General features: G+C 48.7%; 1 protein-coding gene across 1 annotated transcript in view; it reads left to right on the top strand.

Moving 5' to 3' along the window:
• Window positions 1-17,959, top strand: part of il1rapl1b (interleukin 1 receptor accessory protein-like 1b) — a 131,666-nt gene that overhangs the window by 106,507 nt on the left and 7,200 nt on the right. The window contains exons 6-8 of the mRNA XM_062447553.1: window positions 3,543-3,675; window positions 8,640-8,785; window positions 15,435-15,581. Of these exons, the coding sequence (XP_062303537.1) occupies window positions 3,543-3,675; window positions 8,640-8,785; window positions 15,435-15,581 (426 nt within the window). The remainder of the gene's footprint in view (window positions 1-3,542; window positions 3,676-8,639; window positions 8,786-15,434; window positions 15,582-17,959) is intronic.

Consider the following 17,959-nt stretch of genomic DNA (forward strand, 5'->3'; position numbering starts at 1 on the left):
GATTTGCTTTTCTGAAATATCAATGTGAATGAGGCTTTAGATCTTGTAACTGTCAGCCTCTCCAGCAGCACGGCCTGATGTGGACGAGGGCTTCCCTCTTTCTCTCTCTTGTTATTTTGTTTTCTCTTTTTCTCGTCTCACTCCCCGATCCTCTCTTTCTTTCTCTCCGTCTCTCTCTCTCTCCCACCTTCTCTCTCCTTCCTTCATCCTCTCTCTTTGTCCAAATATCCCTCCCTCCCTCATCATCTCTTTCTCCAGCTCTCTCTGTCTCCTACCTTCTCTTTCCCTCCTCCTTACTCTCTCTCCCCCCCCCCCAGTCCATCGGTCCAGAGGCTAACCTCAGAGGACTCTGGAGAATGGTCGTGGATAAAATGGTTTGCTTATTGCATTGTGTCGCTCCATAAACTCACCACATTACTTAATGAGCGAAGCGTGAGTGTTGGTCATCTCAGTAATGAGGTGCGATGGAAACATGTGAATGACTGGAGATAGGCCACATGTGAGTGGGGAGAAGCGTAATTGAATGCTACACAGTACTGGAAGTGGAGGCTTATGACCGGGGAAAGGCAGGGAAAACAACGAGAGGACATCAGGCAAGCACTATGCATGCCTGTCCCTGATGAGCACACACACACACATTCACCCTCTCATCCTCTCTCCCTCTTTCTCATTTTCTGACGCACACACATACATTGCACAAACACACACCCACATAAAAGCAAAGTTTCACTCTCTCTCTTCCTCTCCCTCCTACTCTCTCATGAATACAAACATAGTAAGCACACACACACCCACACACACACACACATACCCCGGCCCCCCTCTCTCCCCCTCTTTCTCATACGCACACACACACGCTGTGTGGACAGGGACTGCTGAGCATCAAAAGCCTTCCTTTGTTGTTTTTCGTCTGTTATTATTTAGACTTAATTGTCCGGTTCAAAATAGACTCCCTCCTTTCTGTTAAGTGAAGGATTTAAAACATTTCTCTTTGTTATTACTGCCGGGGTGTCAAATAGAACACAAATGAATCCACATTTAAACACGGCCTTTTAAATTTGCTCTTGTAAGTTTCTCTGGATAACTATGCCTAATAATTGCTAAAACTCTAAACGTCACTCTCCACTTTGAAATGCAGCTCAAGTCTTCAACAACAGCTTCATTCATCCAAGGCTGAAAACCAGAAGTGGCTAAACACAAATGGGGGAAAATCCTGTTTTAAAACGTCTCAGGATTCACACCCTACAGGAGCTGTTCGTAAACACAGTGGGTCATGTATGTCAACCGCCGTCGCTCACACACGTAAACACGCGTGTGCGAGCCATGTGTCCTCCGCAGGTCTACCTGGGCAGGTGTGTCCCTTGACCGCTGCTTCAGAGAGGGCTGTGGAGCAGCTTGGTCACATCGCTGTGACTAAGAGAGGAGAGGAGAGGCAGGGAGAGATAAGCAAGAGGAGAGGCAGGGAGAGATAAGCAAGAGGAGAGGCAGGGAGAGATAAGCAAGAGGAGAGGCAGGGAGAGATAAGCAAGAGGAGAGGCAGGGAGAGATAAGCAAGAGGAGAGGCAGGGAGAGATAAGCAAGAGGAGAGGCAGGGAGAGATAAGCAAGAGGAGAGGCAGGGAGAGATAAGCAAGAGGAGAGGCAGGGAGAGATAAGCAAGAGGAGAGGCAGGGAGAGATAAGCAAGAGGAGAGGCAGGGAGAGATAAGCAAGAGGAGAGGCAGGGAGAGATAAGCAAGAGGAGAGGCAGGGAGAGATAAGCAAGAGGAGAGGCAGGGAGAGATAAGCAAGAGGAGAGGCAGGGAGAGCACACAATCGCATTAGGGGCTTTTTTTAAATTATTTTTTTACAGGCTGGGCCAGAGGTTGGGATTTAAATGTGTCCCTTCGGTGTCCAAGAGTGTGTGTGTGTGTGTGTGTGTGTCTCCTCTGTGTAGGTGCCCTAACCTATGTATTCAACCATATGTGTAGATGAACAGAGAACATGGCAATGAAGAGCTTCTCTCCCCTCCTCCCTTCCTCCCCCTCCCCTCCTCCCCCTCCCCTCCTCCCCCTCCTCCCCCCTCCCCTCCTCCCCTCCAACCCTCCTCCCCCTCCAAGTGGCCGTGTAACAGCCTATAATCCCCCTCTTCTTCTGGCTGGCAGTGTGTGGTACGAGCTATAAGTATCCAGGAAGCATGCTGCATTGCAGTCACTGAGACATGTACATGCTTTCAGGTCCTTGGGTTAATACTCTGTGTGGTGAATCTACAGTTGTACGGTGTCTGACGCAGCAGGAACATCGTGGCTTCTTCCCTGATGGCAGTACCTGTCACACTGTTTTGTTTTCAGTCCCCCCCCCTTCCCCTCCCCCCCCCCCCCCCTCGTCTAGAGATGTGGTAGTACATCTGTTTCCCTGGTTTGTAGATGTGCGGGGCCCTCTAATGGTCTGGAGAGGTACTGTGACTCGACGGCTTGCTTATCTCTCCTCAGCCAGCACTGTCCCTGTCTGTCAGAGACTGCTCCAACACGGAGAGCTCCAGGAATATCACCTAGACTTTCCGTGTCCCTTCTGGTTGAATTACATCATCAAGGTGTTATCTTGTGTGCAAAAATGAACAAAGCAGAGATGGCCTAAGAAAATGGCCATTTAAAATGCATGTTTATCGTTTTTATTAGACGATAATATCATTCTTGTTTTAACGAGGAAGTTGCCACGGCAGGGGGTGATCTTCCACCTCATACACGTCTGTGAGCAACACTAACGAACGAAGGGGAATAACCTGTTTGCCTTCTTGAACGTGCTGCAGAGGACTTTCTTGTCCTTGAATTGCCGGCTTAATAGGACTGCCGACAGTCAGGCTTTGATGATGTCAAAGTGTAATCGCTTCAGAACACTCCACCACAACCAGGAAGAATGTGTGTGTGTTTGAAAGTGTATGTGTGTGTGTGTGTGTCTGCAACATAAACCAAAGAGTTAAAAAGAGGAGGGGTAAAGCAAAACATCTACATGCTACATGCAAAACATCAGGGAGTCAGGTGGCTGAGCGGAGAGAGAGAGAGAGAGAGCAATAAAGAGAGAGAAGAAATGTGAGAGAGGGAGGTCTCCAAGCGGCCTCGTCTCCCCTCGACACATAAGATATGCGTTCAGAATGAGCGGAGAGGAGAGACCCGCATTCGGGGCCGGGGGAGAGACTCTCCTGAGGTGTGTCAGCTTAGCCCCTCAGCCCATTGACAGTGTCAGTCTGCCAACGGCCCCAGGGAGCCTATCTGCTCATCACTCCATCCTGGTGCCTCTCAAGCCTGCTGCATACCGCCAGCTCCTCAGAGCTGAACCCCCCCCTCACCACCACCAGCCCCCCGTCACAGTCCTTGTTCTGGAAGGGGGGGAGGGGGGTTGAGCTGGGTCGTTCTGTGGTTAACCAGGTTTAGCTTTTTGGGGATGTTTTTGAGGATGTCTATCGAGGATTCCTGGTCATATTCTGAGACGAGGAACGACTCCCCACGTGTTGCGCTGTTTTACCGCCCGGCCGTGCCTCATTTCCTGTCTCCCTCTCCTTCCACAGGAAGTCCAGTCAACCTGACGTGCCGGGCCTTCTTCGGCTACAGCGGCGACGCCAGCCCGCTCATCTACTGGATGAAGGGAGAGAAGTTCATCGAGGATCTGGACGAGGAGAGGGTCCAGGAGAGCGAGATCAAGTAAGAGATCACTGCTAATACTCGGCCATCTGTAGCCACGATCCAGGTTTTCCCGCAGCACTTTGCAGCCAAGGCGCCCGCCTAAGCAACACACGCCTGCCGCCTTAACTACATCGTAATCTTTTTTTTATGAGCGATATCCGCCGTGTTACTCTCTCCTGTTTTCTCCCTTACATTCCAAACCGTGACCAACGCCAGTCTCCCTTCTCTGCAGAACGCGTCTTTTTTTTTCTTTCTGCGGGAAACCCTGCAATCTGTTTCTGAACAGTGTCATGTTTGAGGATAATGTAGACCTTCAGGTTAAACATGATAATGTATGCACTTAGTAGATGTTTTTATTCAAATCAAAGGGTGGTATTTGAACCCGGGACCTCCTGATCAGCCTGCAAATGCTCCACCACAGAGCTGCATTCCTCCCCAGATAAAAAGTATTTTTGAGTATAAAATCGCTAGGCCTTCAGCTGTCAGGAATTTGAAAGTTAATCATTATAACCATTGTAAGTTGGTACAAAAACAAATTCATATTTATTCTAGTGTTTGTGTCCAAATACACAACAGTAAAATTATTTTTAAACAAAAAAATATTTTGGAGTCTGAGAAAAGTCTACAGATACAATTTGATACCAGCCTGGGAAGTAAGACTTGTTTACAACAACAATGGAGGGTACAACAGCGCAGTGACAGTCATCTGAGAACCATTCCAGCCCAGTTAGCAGCCACACCTCACCAGGCCCTTACCCTCCCAGGGATACATGCAGCTTTGCATTCAGCAGCCAGGATATTTCCTCCATAATATCCATAAATGTTTAATACAGTTTTTCAGTAATTCATGTTATCATACATTCTTTATCATGGCACAGATTGTGTGTATGTGTCTGTGTGTGTGTTTGTGCAGAACAGAACACATTCATGTTTCAGAAAGCGATTCATTGCTTGGCCTACTTGGTTTGTGTGTTTTATGTTCTAAAGTGAACCTGGAAGAGGAGGGCAGCACTGGGAACAGGGGAACTCTGGGAGTTTTGGTGCCCTGATTTGTGGGCATATAAAGACACTTGTTGCCTTAGCCCTGGACACACACACACACACAGACACACACAAACACAAAGACACACAAATACACACATTCCCAGGCACTGTATAGGCTTATGGTCATGGATTCCGTTGGCTTGACAAAATGCTAGCTAATGAAAAGGTTAAATCCGACACGGGTGGCCCAGTCATTGACATGACATTTGAAGGAGCTACAGATATTCTCTGTTAGCTGAGCCACCAGGCTGAACACGCTTACTGCTGGGGAGGACATGGACCCAATTAGACCAAGGAGGAATCCATGACAGGGGGAGGAGGAGGAGGAGGAGGAGGAGGGGGAGGAGGAGGAGAGGAGGAGGAGGAGGGAGGCTAGCAGAGTGAAGAGGAGGGGAGGAGGAGGAGGAGGAGGGGGGAGGCTAGCAGAGTGAAGAGGAGGGGAGGAGGAGGAGGAGGAGGAGGGGGGAGGCTAGCAGAGTGAAGAGGAGGGGAGGAGGAGGAGGAGGAGGGGGGAGGCTAGCAGAGTGAAGAGGAGGGGAGGAGGAGGAGGAGGAGGGGGGAGGCTAGCAGAGTGAAGAGGAGGGGAGGAGGAGGAGGAGGAGGAGGGAGGCTAGCAGAGTGAAGAGGAGAGGAGGAGGAGGAGGAGGAGGGGGGAGGCTAGCAGAGTGAAGAGGAGGGGAGGAGGAGGAGGAGGAGGGGGGAGGCTAGCAGAGTGAAGAGGAGGGGAGGAGGAGGAGGAGGAGGGGGGAGGCTAGCAGAGTGAAGAGGAGGGGAGGAGGAGGAGGAAGGCTAGCAGAGTGAAGAGATGGAGAGGAGAGGAGAGGAGGAGGAGGAGGAGGAAGAAGAGAGGAGGAGGAGGAAGAGGATGAGGAGCAGGAGGAGGAGGGGGGAGGCTAGCAGAGTGAAGAGATGGAGAGGGGAGGAGGAGGAGTATGAGGAGGAGAAGGAGGAGGAGGAGGGGAGGCTAGCAGAGTGAAGAGATGGAGAGGGGAGGAGGAGGAGGAGGAGGAGAGGAGGAGGAGGAGGAGGAAGAAGAGAGGAGGAGGAGGAGGGGGGAGGCTAGCAGAGTGAAGAGATGGAGAGGGGAGGAGGAGGAGAAGGAGGAGGAGGAAGAGGAGGGGGAGAGGCTAGCAGAGTGAAGAGATGGAGAGGAGAGCAAGATGGATACATATAGAGAGGAAAAAGAGAGGATGACAGGGAGGGAGGGAGGGTGTGTGTGTGTGTATGTGTGTGTGGGGGGGTTGGCGGTAGGGGGGTTTGGGGGAAGGGGGGTGGAAGGGGGGGGGCAGGGAAATAGAGGGTGAGATTGGAACATGCAGAGAGCATTTTCCACAGATCAATATGCCAGCCCACCTTAAGGTCTCGTGATCTCCCAAGGTCAAAGGATGGGCGAGGGGGTGTGGAAGGGTGGGTGGGTGGGTGGGTGGGTGTGGGTGGGTGTGGGTGGGTGGGTGGTTGGGTTGGTGTGTGTGGGTGGGTGGGTGTGTGTGTGTGGGTGTGTGTGTGGGTGTGTGTGCACGTGGGTTTTCTCTCATGAGAAGCCTCAAAGACCAGTGAACTTTGGAAAACCCAAGTTTGACCACATGGGGAGTAGACGTAGATGATTTCTGGATGATTCTCTTCGCTTTGGAGGGGTTGAGGGTGGGGGTAGTCAGGGGGGGGTCGGGGGTCATTCCTTGTGTTCAAAACCATTTGTGATAGTAGCCCTGCCTCTCATGATGATGGGACTCCTTCACTCTCTCCAGACTGAGAGCTTGGAGGAGGGAGTGCCTTCATTTGGAGGGTGCCTCTGGGCCTGTCAGTCAAGGGTCCCCAAAGACTATTGGTGGTTTGTTGCACTTGATTGTCGTCAGTCGTCCAGTCACGTGCCTGCATGTGTCATCTCTGAATCGACTTCTGGTTTGACGCACATGCGATTCCGTGAGGACCTCTCCCGTGTTTCTCTCACCACACATCTCAAACACGTGTGTGTGTGTGTGTGGCTGATCTCTGCAGAGCCATGTGTGTTAAACATCAAGGGTGTCTGTGCTTTTTCATCTTGTTCCAAGCACACTCTGCTTGTTCTGTCTCCATCGCTCACATACACACTGTCAGGCTTCACGCATGCACGCATGCACACACACACACACACACTTTGACTGAAAACTATCTCTCACTCTTAATCTCATCTTAGTTTTTCCTCCACACACTCTCTCTCTCTCACACACACACACACACATCAGCCTAAACATACTGAGCAAGCTGTGCATCCAAACTCTCAAACTCAATATTTGTCTTCCTCACACACACACACACACACACAGAGAGAGAGCACATGCGCCCAAAGCCTTGACAGACAGCCACTACAGATCCCTGCTCCCTAATGGAGGTGAGTCAGGTGGCTGAGCGGTTAAGGAATCGGGCTAGTAATCTGAAGGTTGCTAGTTCGATTCCCGGCCGTGTCAATTGACGCTGTGTCCTTGGGCAAGGCACTTCACCCTACTTGCCTCGGGGGGAATGTCCCTGTACTTACTGTAAGTCGCTCTGGATAAGAGTGTCTGCTAAGTGACTCAATGTAAATGACTCAATGTAAATGACTCAATGTAAATGTAATGACGCAGGGAGACATTTCAAGCACACAGAGACAGATTTGACCCGTGATGATTCCCCCCCGTCTCTCACTCCCATTAAGAACATGTAAGGCTGGGACACGCCTGGCTGGATGGGCCCTTTAAAAAGCCATCAGTGGAGATCCATCCTTCAGCCTCACGGCCCTTTGTCTGCCTGGCCCAGCAGACTGTGGAGACGGATGGGGATGGCCTAAAAGCTCCGGGGTCCAGGACAAGGAAGGCACTTCCATTTGTCAGACGCACGCCGCTCACCGCCTGGCCTGTTTGCCATGGAAACGAGCGAGACGGCGAACTTAAATCATATTGTTAGTGTCTTGCGAGCCTTATAGGGTGTAGTCAGTGCAGACAAACCAACCAATCTCAGCGGATCTATACGAGCTGAAGGTTGCATGGCGACAGAGGAGTCTAATTCTTCCTGGTTATCCGACGTAATCTGACAAAGACGAAGAGAGGTTGAACTCGCTTTTGAAACGTGGAGAAGATCAGGCTGGTGATCCACCAGACTTGACCCCCTCGTTGAATATAACGCACCCCTCACCCCTCCAGTACTGTGCTGTACCTCTGCCAGTCCACAGAGGTGATTGGGAGGGGGGACAGGGGGCTGTAACTTACACACCCCCCCCACCCTGCTGCTCCACAAGCACAGCTCTGCTTTCGACACTGGGGGTCACATGATCGTAGCAGAACCCAGAATGGAGGTCTACTAACGTGAACAAAAGAGATTATTCTTTTTTTCCATTTGCTGTGTTTCTTTCTTCGTGTTCCTCCATCTACACAGGGATTAAATCCCTTCTGCCACACATCGAGTACACCGCTGCCACTGGAAACACTTTCTCCAGCTAATTATTTTGCCCGTTATCCTGTATCAGTCCCTGTCCTTACCTTACCTGCACAGCCTGCCCTGTTTAACAACCCGCTCCAGTTTGCAACCACCTCCCGCTGTTTGGCGTGTACTCAAACCCAACCAAACCCAGCCTTCTCTGAGCGTGTGATCGGTGCTTTAGGCCAGGGTGTGGCCTGGCTGCTTGTCCGGTCTGACCCAGCCATAGGTGGAAATCCCAGGGAGGGGACAGGGGGGACACAACCCCCCCATTCTGGGAAAAATAGGATTTGTCCCCCCCAATAAATCACTGTAAACATAAGGACATTTCAATAATATTAATAATATACATTCACGTATTACAATGTAGCAATGTAACATGTGTTACAGAAGTAATTTTGGTGTCCCCTCAGGAATTGCTCTTGAGAAAATGTCATATAATTGTCCCTCCCCAAAATTGCTAGCAGATTTGGGCCGGTCTGATCCAGCTGTGTTGCCCCCGGCTGCAGGACTATCCGGGAGCACCTGGGGGAGCAGGAGGTGTCTGTGTCGCTGACGGTGGAGGCGGTGGAGGACGGAGACCTAGGGAACTACTCCTGCTACGTGGAGAACGGGAACGGCAGACGGCAGGCCAACATCCAGCTGATCAAGAGAGGTAGGGCACACACACACACAGAGGTTACACACACAGAGAGGTTACACACACACAGAGGTTACAGGTTACACACACACACACACAGAGGTTACACACACACAGAGGTTACAGGTTACACACACACACACACACAGAGGTTACACACACACAGAGGTTACACACACACAGAGGTTACACACACACATTCTCTCTTTCACACACACACACACACAGAGGTTATACACACACAGAGGTTACACACACACAGAGGTTACACACACACACACACACAGAGGTTACACACACACAGAGGTTACACACACACACACACAGAGGTTACACACACACAGAGGTTACAGGTTACACACACACACACAAAGAGGTTACACCTACACACACACACAGGTTACACAAACACAGGTTACCCACAGATGCACATGTCATTACACGCTGTAGAATGTTCCCAGTGACGACAGTTATCTGGCGAGATCTTACACTCAATCATCAATCGATACGTGCTTTAGACTCATGTATTCGTCCCGTCTTCTGTGTCAAAGTTTTTATTCTAAAGACCCTAATGAGTGGTTCCCTGCAAGGACATGCATGCATTCATCCACCTTTCAAAGGAAAATGAAAAGAAAATCGAGAGCACGGTAATGTGTGTGTTCACACGGAGTAGGACGCAGGCATGCGTCACAGACTGTTTATCCACCTCTGCATCTAACTACATCCTTGATGAGGAGGGTTAAAAGATGCACTGGAGTCCAGCTCTGCCTGTGACACATTTACATTTAGTCACTTAGCAGACGCTCTTATCCAGAGTGACTTACAGTAAGTACAGGGACATTCCCCCCGAGGCAAGTAGGGTGAAGTGCCTTGCCCAAGGACACAACGTCATTTTGCACAGCCGGGAATCGAACCAACAACCTTCTGATTAATAGCCCGACTCCCTAACCGCTCAGCCGTCTGACCCCCTGATACAGAAAGGGTTTAACGGTGACTCCAGTGTAAACCAGATTGGATTCTCTCTTCATACAGTGAATCAGTTCTTCTGGAGAACCTGCTTTTTTCCTCTGACTGTTCCACTGGAGGACATGGTCCAGGATCACTCAGGTCACTGAGGGGATACACACATCCAGGATTCAGGGATTGGACCCTTTTCCAAAGATGGCCATTGTTGACTTTTGGACCCCGCCCCACCACCACCACCCTCCTTCACTTCCCCACAATCCCATCCATTTCCTGCTAATCTTGAGGTATTTGATCGCAGAGGAAACAAAGTGTTTCTTAGGTGCGGCTGCTGTCAGGATTAGCTGATCTCTCCTCCGTGTCTCTGATCAAAGAGCTCTCTCTCTCTCTCTCTCTCTCTCTCTCTGACGCCTTCTCCTCTTTCATCACCTCCTGGTTCTGGACCATTTACCCATGTTTTTCATTATTTATTTAATCATTTATTTAACCCTTGTGTTATCTTCGGGTCATTCTGACCCATCAGTCATTGTGACCCACCGTCGTATTGCGACAAATTTACCGCATACAAAGACAAAGTGAAGCATTTTCTTTTAACAGCTAGGCTGTCTCAGACCCCCCACATTGCAAAGGTTAAAAGAAAATTATTTTAATTTGTTTTTGTATTGGGTAAAATTGGGTAAACACAACGATGGTTCGTTATGAACCTTTGGGTCATGTGACCCGAAGGCAGCACGAGGGTTAAGGACTTTTCTCACTATTCTCACAATTCTCTCTCTGCTACCGATCACTTCCAGAGTGCTTTATAAAGGCTTTGTGTCAGTGTGTGTGTCTGTGTGTGTGTCAGTATGTGTGTGTGTGTGTGTTTGTGTTTAGTATTTTTGGTGGTTATATAAGCGTTGATGTTCTTTCCGTGTCCAAAAAAGTTGTCTGTGGTGAATATATTTACATAGTAAGATTTTACCTCTTTTAAGCTCGCTGCAATTCAGTTGGCTTTGATGGCTGGCCTCTTCAATTTCAGTTGGGATATTAAAGGATTTATACCGAGCAGAGTATCTTCGAATAAACCACAGAAGATTAGTCTGGCTCTGTCGGTATTGAATCAACTCCAAAAATATATTTTTCCCCACTTTTTCGGCCGAGAAGTCCACCGTTGTTTTTGAAGACTTCTAATGACTGTGATTTCAAACGTCGGTCACATCACTGCAAATTATCGTCAGTGGCTCTACTCTCTCGGGGAGGAAGGAGGCGGAGAAAGAAATGCTTTTGGCCCTCAGAAAATTGAGCATGTAATTCTAGATGAATTGGATGTTTATTTTTAATTTTTTAAACCGATGTCATTAAACACGATTGCACTCACACGCGCGTGCGCACAGCACACCTCTTGCTCCGGAGAGGAGGAGGGCGAGGCAGTAGTGATGGGCATTCCAGCTCTTTTTCGTGAGCCGGCTCGTATGGCTCAGCTCACTAAAAAGAGACGGCTCTTTTGGCTCCCGAACGGCTCTTAAAAAAATACATGTTTTAACTATGAATTTGACTATGATAGGTGTGAAAACAATTTGAATTAAATTATGAAATGAAATCATACTCGACCGTAACCACATATCTTTAAAAATGCATTGATTTGTCATGGCTCTCCTCCGAGTTTTGACTACTCTCTCACTGTGTGTGAGTTGGCTCGGCCCTCCCTCATGCAGGATTGACAGGAACAGAATGTGAGGATGATCGTGTGCGCCTTTAAGCCTACAAGTATTTTTTTGTTGTTCTTTGAATTAGTCAATTATTTTAAATACAATTAAAATTCATTATTTCATAATCATTTAGTTTTTATAGGCTGTATTAATCTATTAAAAATAGAGTCGGTTCTTCAGATATGCGAGCCAGCTCCCGACGTTCACCTTCAAGAGCCGGCTCTTAGAGCCGGATCGTTCGCGAACGACCCATCACTACGAGGCAGTCAAGCGGAGGTGCGATACAAAGTAGAGGCTAATAAGATCGGCGATGCGTCTATGGTGGAACAAACAAACCGAGCACCTCCTAGTCTGTGCTCAATTAGCTCTTCCCACTTACCACTACATGTACATAAAATCACCGGTCTCCTCAGCTCTTTGAAAATATGTAAAGTTTATATAAATTTAGGTCGCTCTGTTCTGTTTATTTTTTTCCGTTGATCACATGCAGTCTCCAGTGAGAAACCAAAGAGTCAAATAGCCTCCCCTAACTGCTGCAGAGAGACCGCGCCCACAAGAGACGCTGAAACAGCCGCTAATTAGAGGATGTGCCCTGAATTCAAGAACAAGGCATCTTTGAAGATGCTTTCAGAAGTCCTACCTGTTAAATTTTTCAGTTAATTTGTGTGTGAACACATCTTTTCGATTATCCCTGGCTAGTCCATGTTGATCTATCGCTAGTCTCTCTCGCAAGTCGGAACTTGAGCAATCTGAGCTGCCGGACCATTCAAATATGGACATTAAAATGGTCATGGTTCCCGCCTTAATATCTTTGCCGTCCAATCACCGATTTTATTTCTGAAAACTGCCAGATACTCATGACAAGTTAAGCTCAAAGTACATATCATTGGTTAAGGGGTTACTGGGAGGGGAAAATAAATGTATCGTCAGCAACGGCAGCCATTGTTTTTCAAGGCGGAGCCAGTGCGGAGACCATGGGAGATTGCCTACAGTGTTAGATTTACAGCTTCGAATTGAAATCTGAGACGATATTCTGAGTAAAGACAAGTTTCTTAATATGTGTTGTCAATATTGTCAATTAAAAGTCTAAACTTTTTACTTACGAAGAATTTGTTTGTGGGAGTGACGCGAGTTTTTTCAGGCCGTGTCAGGACAGGCAGTAATGACGTTAGTAGCACTGTTTAGCTTCGATTTGAGCAGATTTCTAAAAAACTTTCTGAAAAAAAACATTAGCTAGCTAGATTATATACACTGTAAGATAAATGTACATGCCTTTTTTGGCCAATTCGGTCGATTGTGGAAGAAACTCCAACGTTTTTAGTTATCGAGAGGAGTATCCAGCCATAGCGCTAGCTACTTTTGGGGCAGATAAATTTCGGTTTCCCCCATGTTTCCACTAGCCACTAGAATGGTCATAACTTTTAATCAAAATATGATATTTCTAATCTGTCTTCTGTTCTACATTGCCCACAGATTTGTGGATATTCCACCTGCTCAAAGTTTTCCTCCATCTTGTAATTAAAGTGGTTAAAAATGAAGTTGTCTGATGAGGTATGGTGGATGGAGAAGTTTTTGTAAAAAATGGCTGCCTGAAATCACCTTGATAAAATATGATTTGCCTTAAGTAATCATATATTTATTCACATCATAAAAATCCCCTAGTTCTGTTCTTCAATATGGTGTCAACAGTTAAGGTGTATGATTTAATATGAAAATTAATTATGAGCGGTTAGGGAATCGGGCTAGTAATCCGAAGGTTGCCAGTTCGATTCCCGGTCATGACAACTGACGCTGTGTCCTTGGGCAAGACACTTCACCCTACTTGCCTCGGGGGGAATGTCCCTGTACTTACTGTAAGTCGCTCTGGATAAGAGCGTCTGCTAAATGCAACAGCATATGGAATATTTGGAATGTTGGTTTAGGCAGGATTGGGTTAAACAGCTCTGGGATTGTGCGCGTGTTCGCGTGATTTTCATGGATACAAATTGTTCAAGGACCACAGAGGCTGAAGATTAAACCAACGACGTTATTTCCCTCCGGTTTGATTATCTCTATTTATTGCGCAGTAGAAGCGACAGGAATGTGGTCTGAGGAGGCGTTAAGGCCCGTCTTCTTGTGTTACTTCCAAGACAGCACCAGCGGCATCATGGCCACCTGCACCTTTTGAAAGCGCTTTTGATAATTGTTTTGATTATTACATCGTCGGGAACAGCGTCTTTCTGTAACACGTTATTAATGGTGCCTTGGCAGACTTGTAAGGTGGTACCTGCAGGGAAGGTTTTCACTTATCAAACGCTGGCCTCGCGCTGCGTTGTCTCTACAAGAGAACGATCATTTACTCGGTTTGGGGTGGTAAATTGTGGCAACGGATGCATGAAATGTGACCGAAAATTACAGAGAGCCGTGAAGCACAAGGAAAAAGAATCAAGGGTGCCGACAGGCCTTGGCTTTAATGGAACTTGTTTTTTCCTGTTTGTGCTGTGTGTGTGTGTGTGTGTGTGTGTGTGTGTGTGTGTGTGTGTGTGTGTGTGTGTGTGTGTGTGTGTGTGTGTGTGTGTGTGTGTGTGTGTGTGTGTGTGTGTGTGTGTGTGTGTGTGTGTGTAGAGGCCTAGGCCTTGAGTCACAGAGGCTGGAGAGGCTGTCTTATTTATCCTTGTAATTCAGAGGGTTATAAAGAGTTTGTGTTCTTCTTAAAAAATGTTCCCAGTTGGACGCCTGCTGTTCAATCTTAGTTGGAGATGGCAACATGGCGGCTTACCTCCACCCCAGGCTCGACCAGCGACCACACGCTGTAATAGACACACACAGACGAGGAAGACCAGGAAGCACCGTTACAGCTCCATGGGAACGATGACTAGCGAGGCTGCCTCGCCACCCGTTGTCGGTAGACTACAGGCCCAGAAGAGAAGAGGAAAGATGGAGAGAAATAGGAGGAGAGTTGGAGGAAAGGTGGGGGATAGATGGTGGGGGGGGGGAGGAGGAGCTGAATGAGAAGGGAGAGATGATGTATTGCCAGATGTCTTGTAGCTCTGTCAAATCTATCGCCATGTAAGTGAGGAGCAGTCCCCCAGCAGTCAGGAGATCATTTGTCTTAATCTCTCCACGTTTAGCAGGGGGGAGGGGGGGGGGGGGCAGGAGGGGGGCAGGCAGGCAGAGAAGGATGAACCTCCTCCATGTAATCTGAGATGCGTGAGAGACAACCGCTCTGATAGGTAGAGAGGGGGGGATCTCAGAGGGGGGGAGAGCGGGGATAACTGGTAGGAGTGATGTTTCAGGAGGAGGGGGTGCAGGAGGAGGAGGAGGGGGGGGTGTAGCAGCGAAGGTCGTATCTGGACAGGCGTGATGAAGCTAGAGCTGGCCGTGCTCGTTGGGTTTCTGAAGACGTCGTCTTTTATCAGCCGGGCTGTCCGTTACCCGGGCGACGGGGGGAGACGTGACCAGTGTGTCCTGGTGATGGATGAGCCGGACGGCGGGGCCAGCCCAGCGCACGCTCCTCATTAGTCAGCCAATGAGGTGTGACCACCGAGGGTTTGAGGGCCACATCTGACAGGATGGTGGCCCCCCAGGAGGAAGTCGTGTAGCTTTGGGGTGGCTCCTCCTACAGCAGGCTACTGAGGTGACAGGGCACAACCTGGACGACTGTGGAACAACTGTTCCATGTCTTTCTCAACGAAGGCGTCCAGCCTCGGAGCAGGGACGCCTCGGAGCAGGGACACTGCGTTTGGGAGCCGGCTAACATTGCTTCCACTTCTGGTTTGCAAAGAGAGATTAGGGATAATGACTGTCTCTATTCTGTTTCCTTCCTTCTTTCCCTCCCCTCCCCCCCTCTCTCTGTCTCCCTCCCTCTCCCCCCCCATCTCCACCCCCCTCCTCTCTCTGTCTCCCCCCCTCTCTCTGTCTCCCCCCTCTCTCTGTCTCCCTCCCTCTCCCCCCCCATCTCCACCCCCCCCCCTCTCTCTGTCTCCCCTCCCTCTCTCTGTCTCCCTCTCTCCCCTCGTCTCCACCCCTCTCAGCAGAGCTCATGTACACTGTGGAGCTGGCAGGCGGGTTGGGGGCCATCTTGTTACTTCTGCTGTGCCTGGTCACCCTGTACAAGTGCTACAAGATCGAGCTCATGCTGTTCTACAGGAACCACTTTGGCAGCGAGGATCTGGACGGAGGTGAGACAGTGTAACTGTGCTGGCGGGACTCAGTGTGTGGACAGCATCTATATATCCAGATATCTACACCTACATACTATAACACTGTATCTGTATATGCTACCAGATAGTGAGATTTTTCTACGTGGTAACATGGTAACATGGTAACATGCCTATCACAAACTGTGCAGTATGTTGCTTGAAGTGAGATGAATCCCATATTAGTAACAGGTTGGTAAATTACCTCTCATTCAGTACACCATATGGTATATGTAACAGGGTGGTAACATGCTTTGCATGTATATTGCATTTTCATATAGCTCTTCTGATTTATGCAAGGATGTGATAATCCTGTTAGAACTGATGGATGAAGGATTACTGGACACAAGAGATCAGGAGATCAGCACCAAGGATTGTAATCTTCCTGGGCTAAAACGGTTTGCATCGCCTAGACACTGGGCATGACTGCAGCCATCCCAAGTTTAATAACTGTAGAAATCGAATTTGCGTGGACGAGTTAAATAATCGCGGATGAGTGTGCATGCATCAACCAGGACCAAGTTTTCATTTGATTTCCCTTAATGAGTCTCTCAAATGCTGCGTCTGGAATGAATTGAGGGGAAGGAGATGACTTGGAGTGGTTTGACTCAGGGTTGCAGTGTGGAGAGGGTATCATTAGAGCAGGAAGGTAACTTATTCTCCTCTCCCCCTTCGGCCAGTCAACCCTTTCAGCCAACACCTCCACCCTACCCATCTCTCTCTCTTCTCCTTTTACAGTCCTCGGTTTACCTTGATGGTTGATACATCGGACATTTCAATGAAAGCCATTACCCAGGGCCATGTGGGACTTGAGTCTGGAAAGCAGGGCTTTACAATAATAGATGGCTTCGAGGCAGATAAAAAATGTCTGCACACAGGAGACTGAGCCCTGAACTTAATGCCTAACAGTATTGTCTCCTTTAATTGTGCCACCTGAGTGAATGTAGGGAGAAAGAAACAGATTTTCAATTTGCTCTCGCTATAAAGGGATCAGTTTCAATAAGGCCCAGACTATGGCCCCTGCCTCCCTAAAGACCACGGCTACTTTTCTAGACGGTCAAGCGATTACACTGCTCTTCAAACGCACACCGCCAGCGGTACACACACACACACACAGTGGGCACAGGTCACAGGTTTTATAGATCTTAAAATTACATATTTCTTCTGACGCTGTATGACTGATTCTGGTTGTGTAAGAAAGTTATAGTAAATAGTCATGACCAGAATGTGCCTGCACTGTACTGTTTTTCTACTGTACTGTACTCTCTCTCCCTTTCTCCTCCTCTCTCTCCCTCTCTCTATAGCAGACATAGTATTATTTGCCTTTAGTTCTTCTGAGACACAACACATTCTCCTCCTCTTTCTGAGTCAACTGAAGCAGAAAGCTACATTCAACACTGGATCCATCGCCATGTCTCATAACAACGTTAAGATTTTATTTTTGTGTGTCTCAGACTTATATACCAGAAGTAATTGCATCTCCAACAAACTTAGAATGACCATAATCATGCCTGCATCTGGAACATCGAGCCAACACGTTTTTTTAGATGCTTCCCTGAAGCGTTCCCTCCGAGCTGAGCAACTCTCCTCCCAGAGAGGTCGACAGGTCACCTGTCTCTCCGTGGGCATGCTAAGCGTATGCATCCGGCTGCGCACCACGCATCAGTCATGCCTGCCCCTTCTGACGAGTCAGAGTGGGCTGGAGAGGGTTGGAGGAGAGAGAGAGACAGGGGGAGAGAGACAGAAAGAGGGGGAGAGAGGGAGGTAGGAGAGAGAGGGAGGGAGGTAGGTAGGAGAGAGAGAGGGAGGTAGGGGAGGGAGGGAGGGCTGGTGTGGATGCAGGCTGGTGGTTTCTGCATCCTCCTCCTCTCATTACGCCTCACTAGACCCTGGAGAGGAAGTTGGGAGACTTCAGGACATAGATTATTCCACCCTCAGTTCTAACCTCTTACCTGCTCTCTCTCACTCGCACTCTCACTCTATCTCTCTCTGTCTCTCTCATTCCTCCACCCCACGAATCAGTGAATCATTCCTACTGAAATAGATTCCAATCTGCCCACATGTGGATCACTTAAAGTGCAGGGTTCTCTAGCTGAGAGAGACAGAGCGAGAGAGAGAGAGGGCTAATGGTTAATGTAGTCCATGCTTTTGAACGTAAACTCAAACATGCTTGTGGGTGTGTAAATGGAGGCTGGCAGGTGTGATTGCTGTTCCCAGTCCTGTCCTGCAGGCCTGTTCTCAGGTGGTCTTTCAGAAGGTCCTGCAGGGGTTTCAGTGAGAGGTGGTTAAACTCGTTGTCTCTATGCCTCCTGGGGCACAGAGCTGCTTCTTGCTGTTGGGCAGCGAAGGCAGAAGGAGAA

Source organism: Osmerus eperlanus, chromosome 21 (genome assembly GCF_963692335.1).
Source record: "Osmerus eperlanus chromosome 21, fOsmEpe2.1, whole genome shotgun sequence".
NCBI lineage: Eukaryota > Metazoa > Chordata > Actinopteri > Osmeriformes > Osmeridae > Osmerus > Osmerus eperlanus.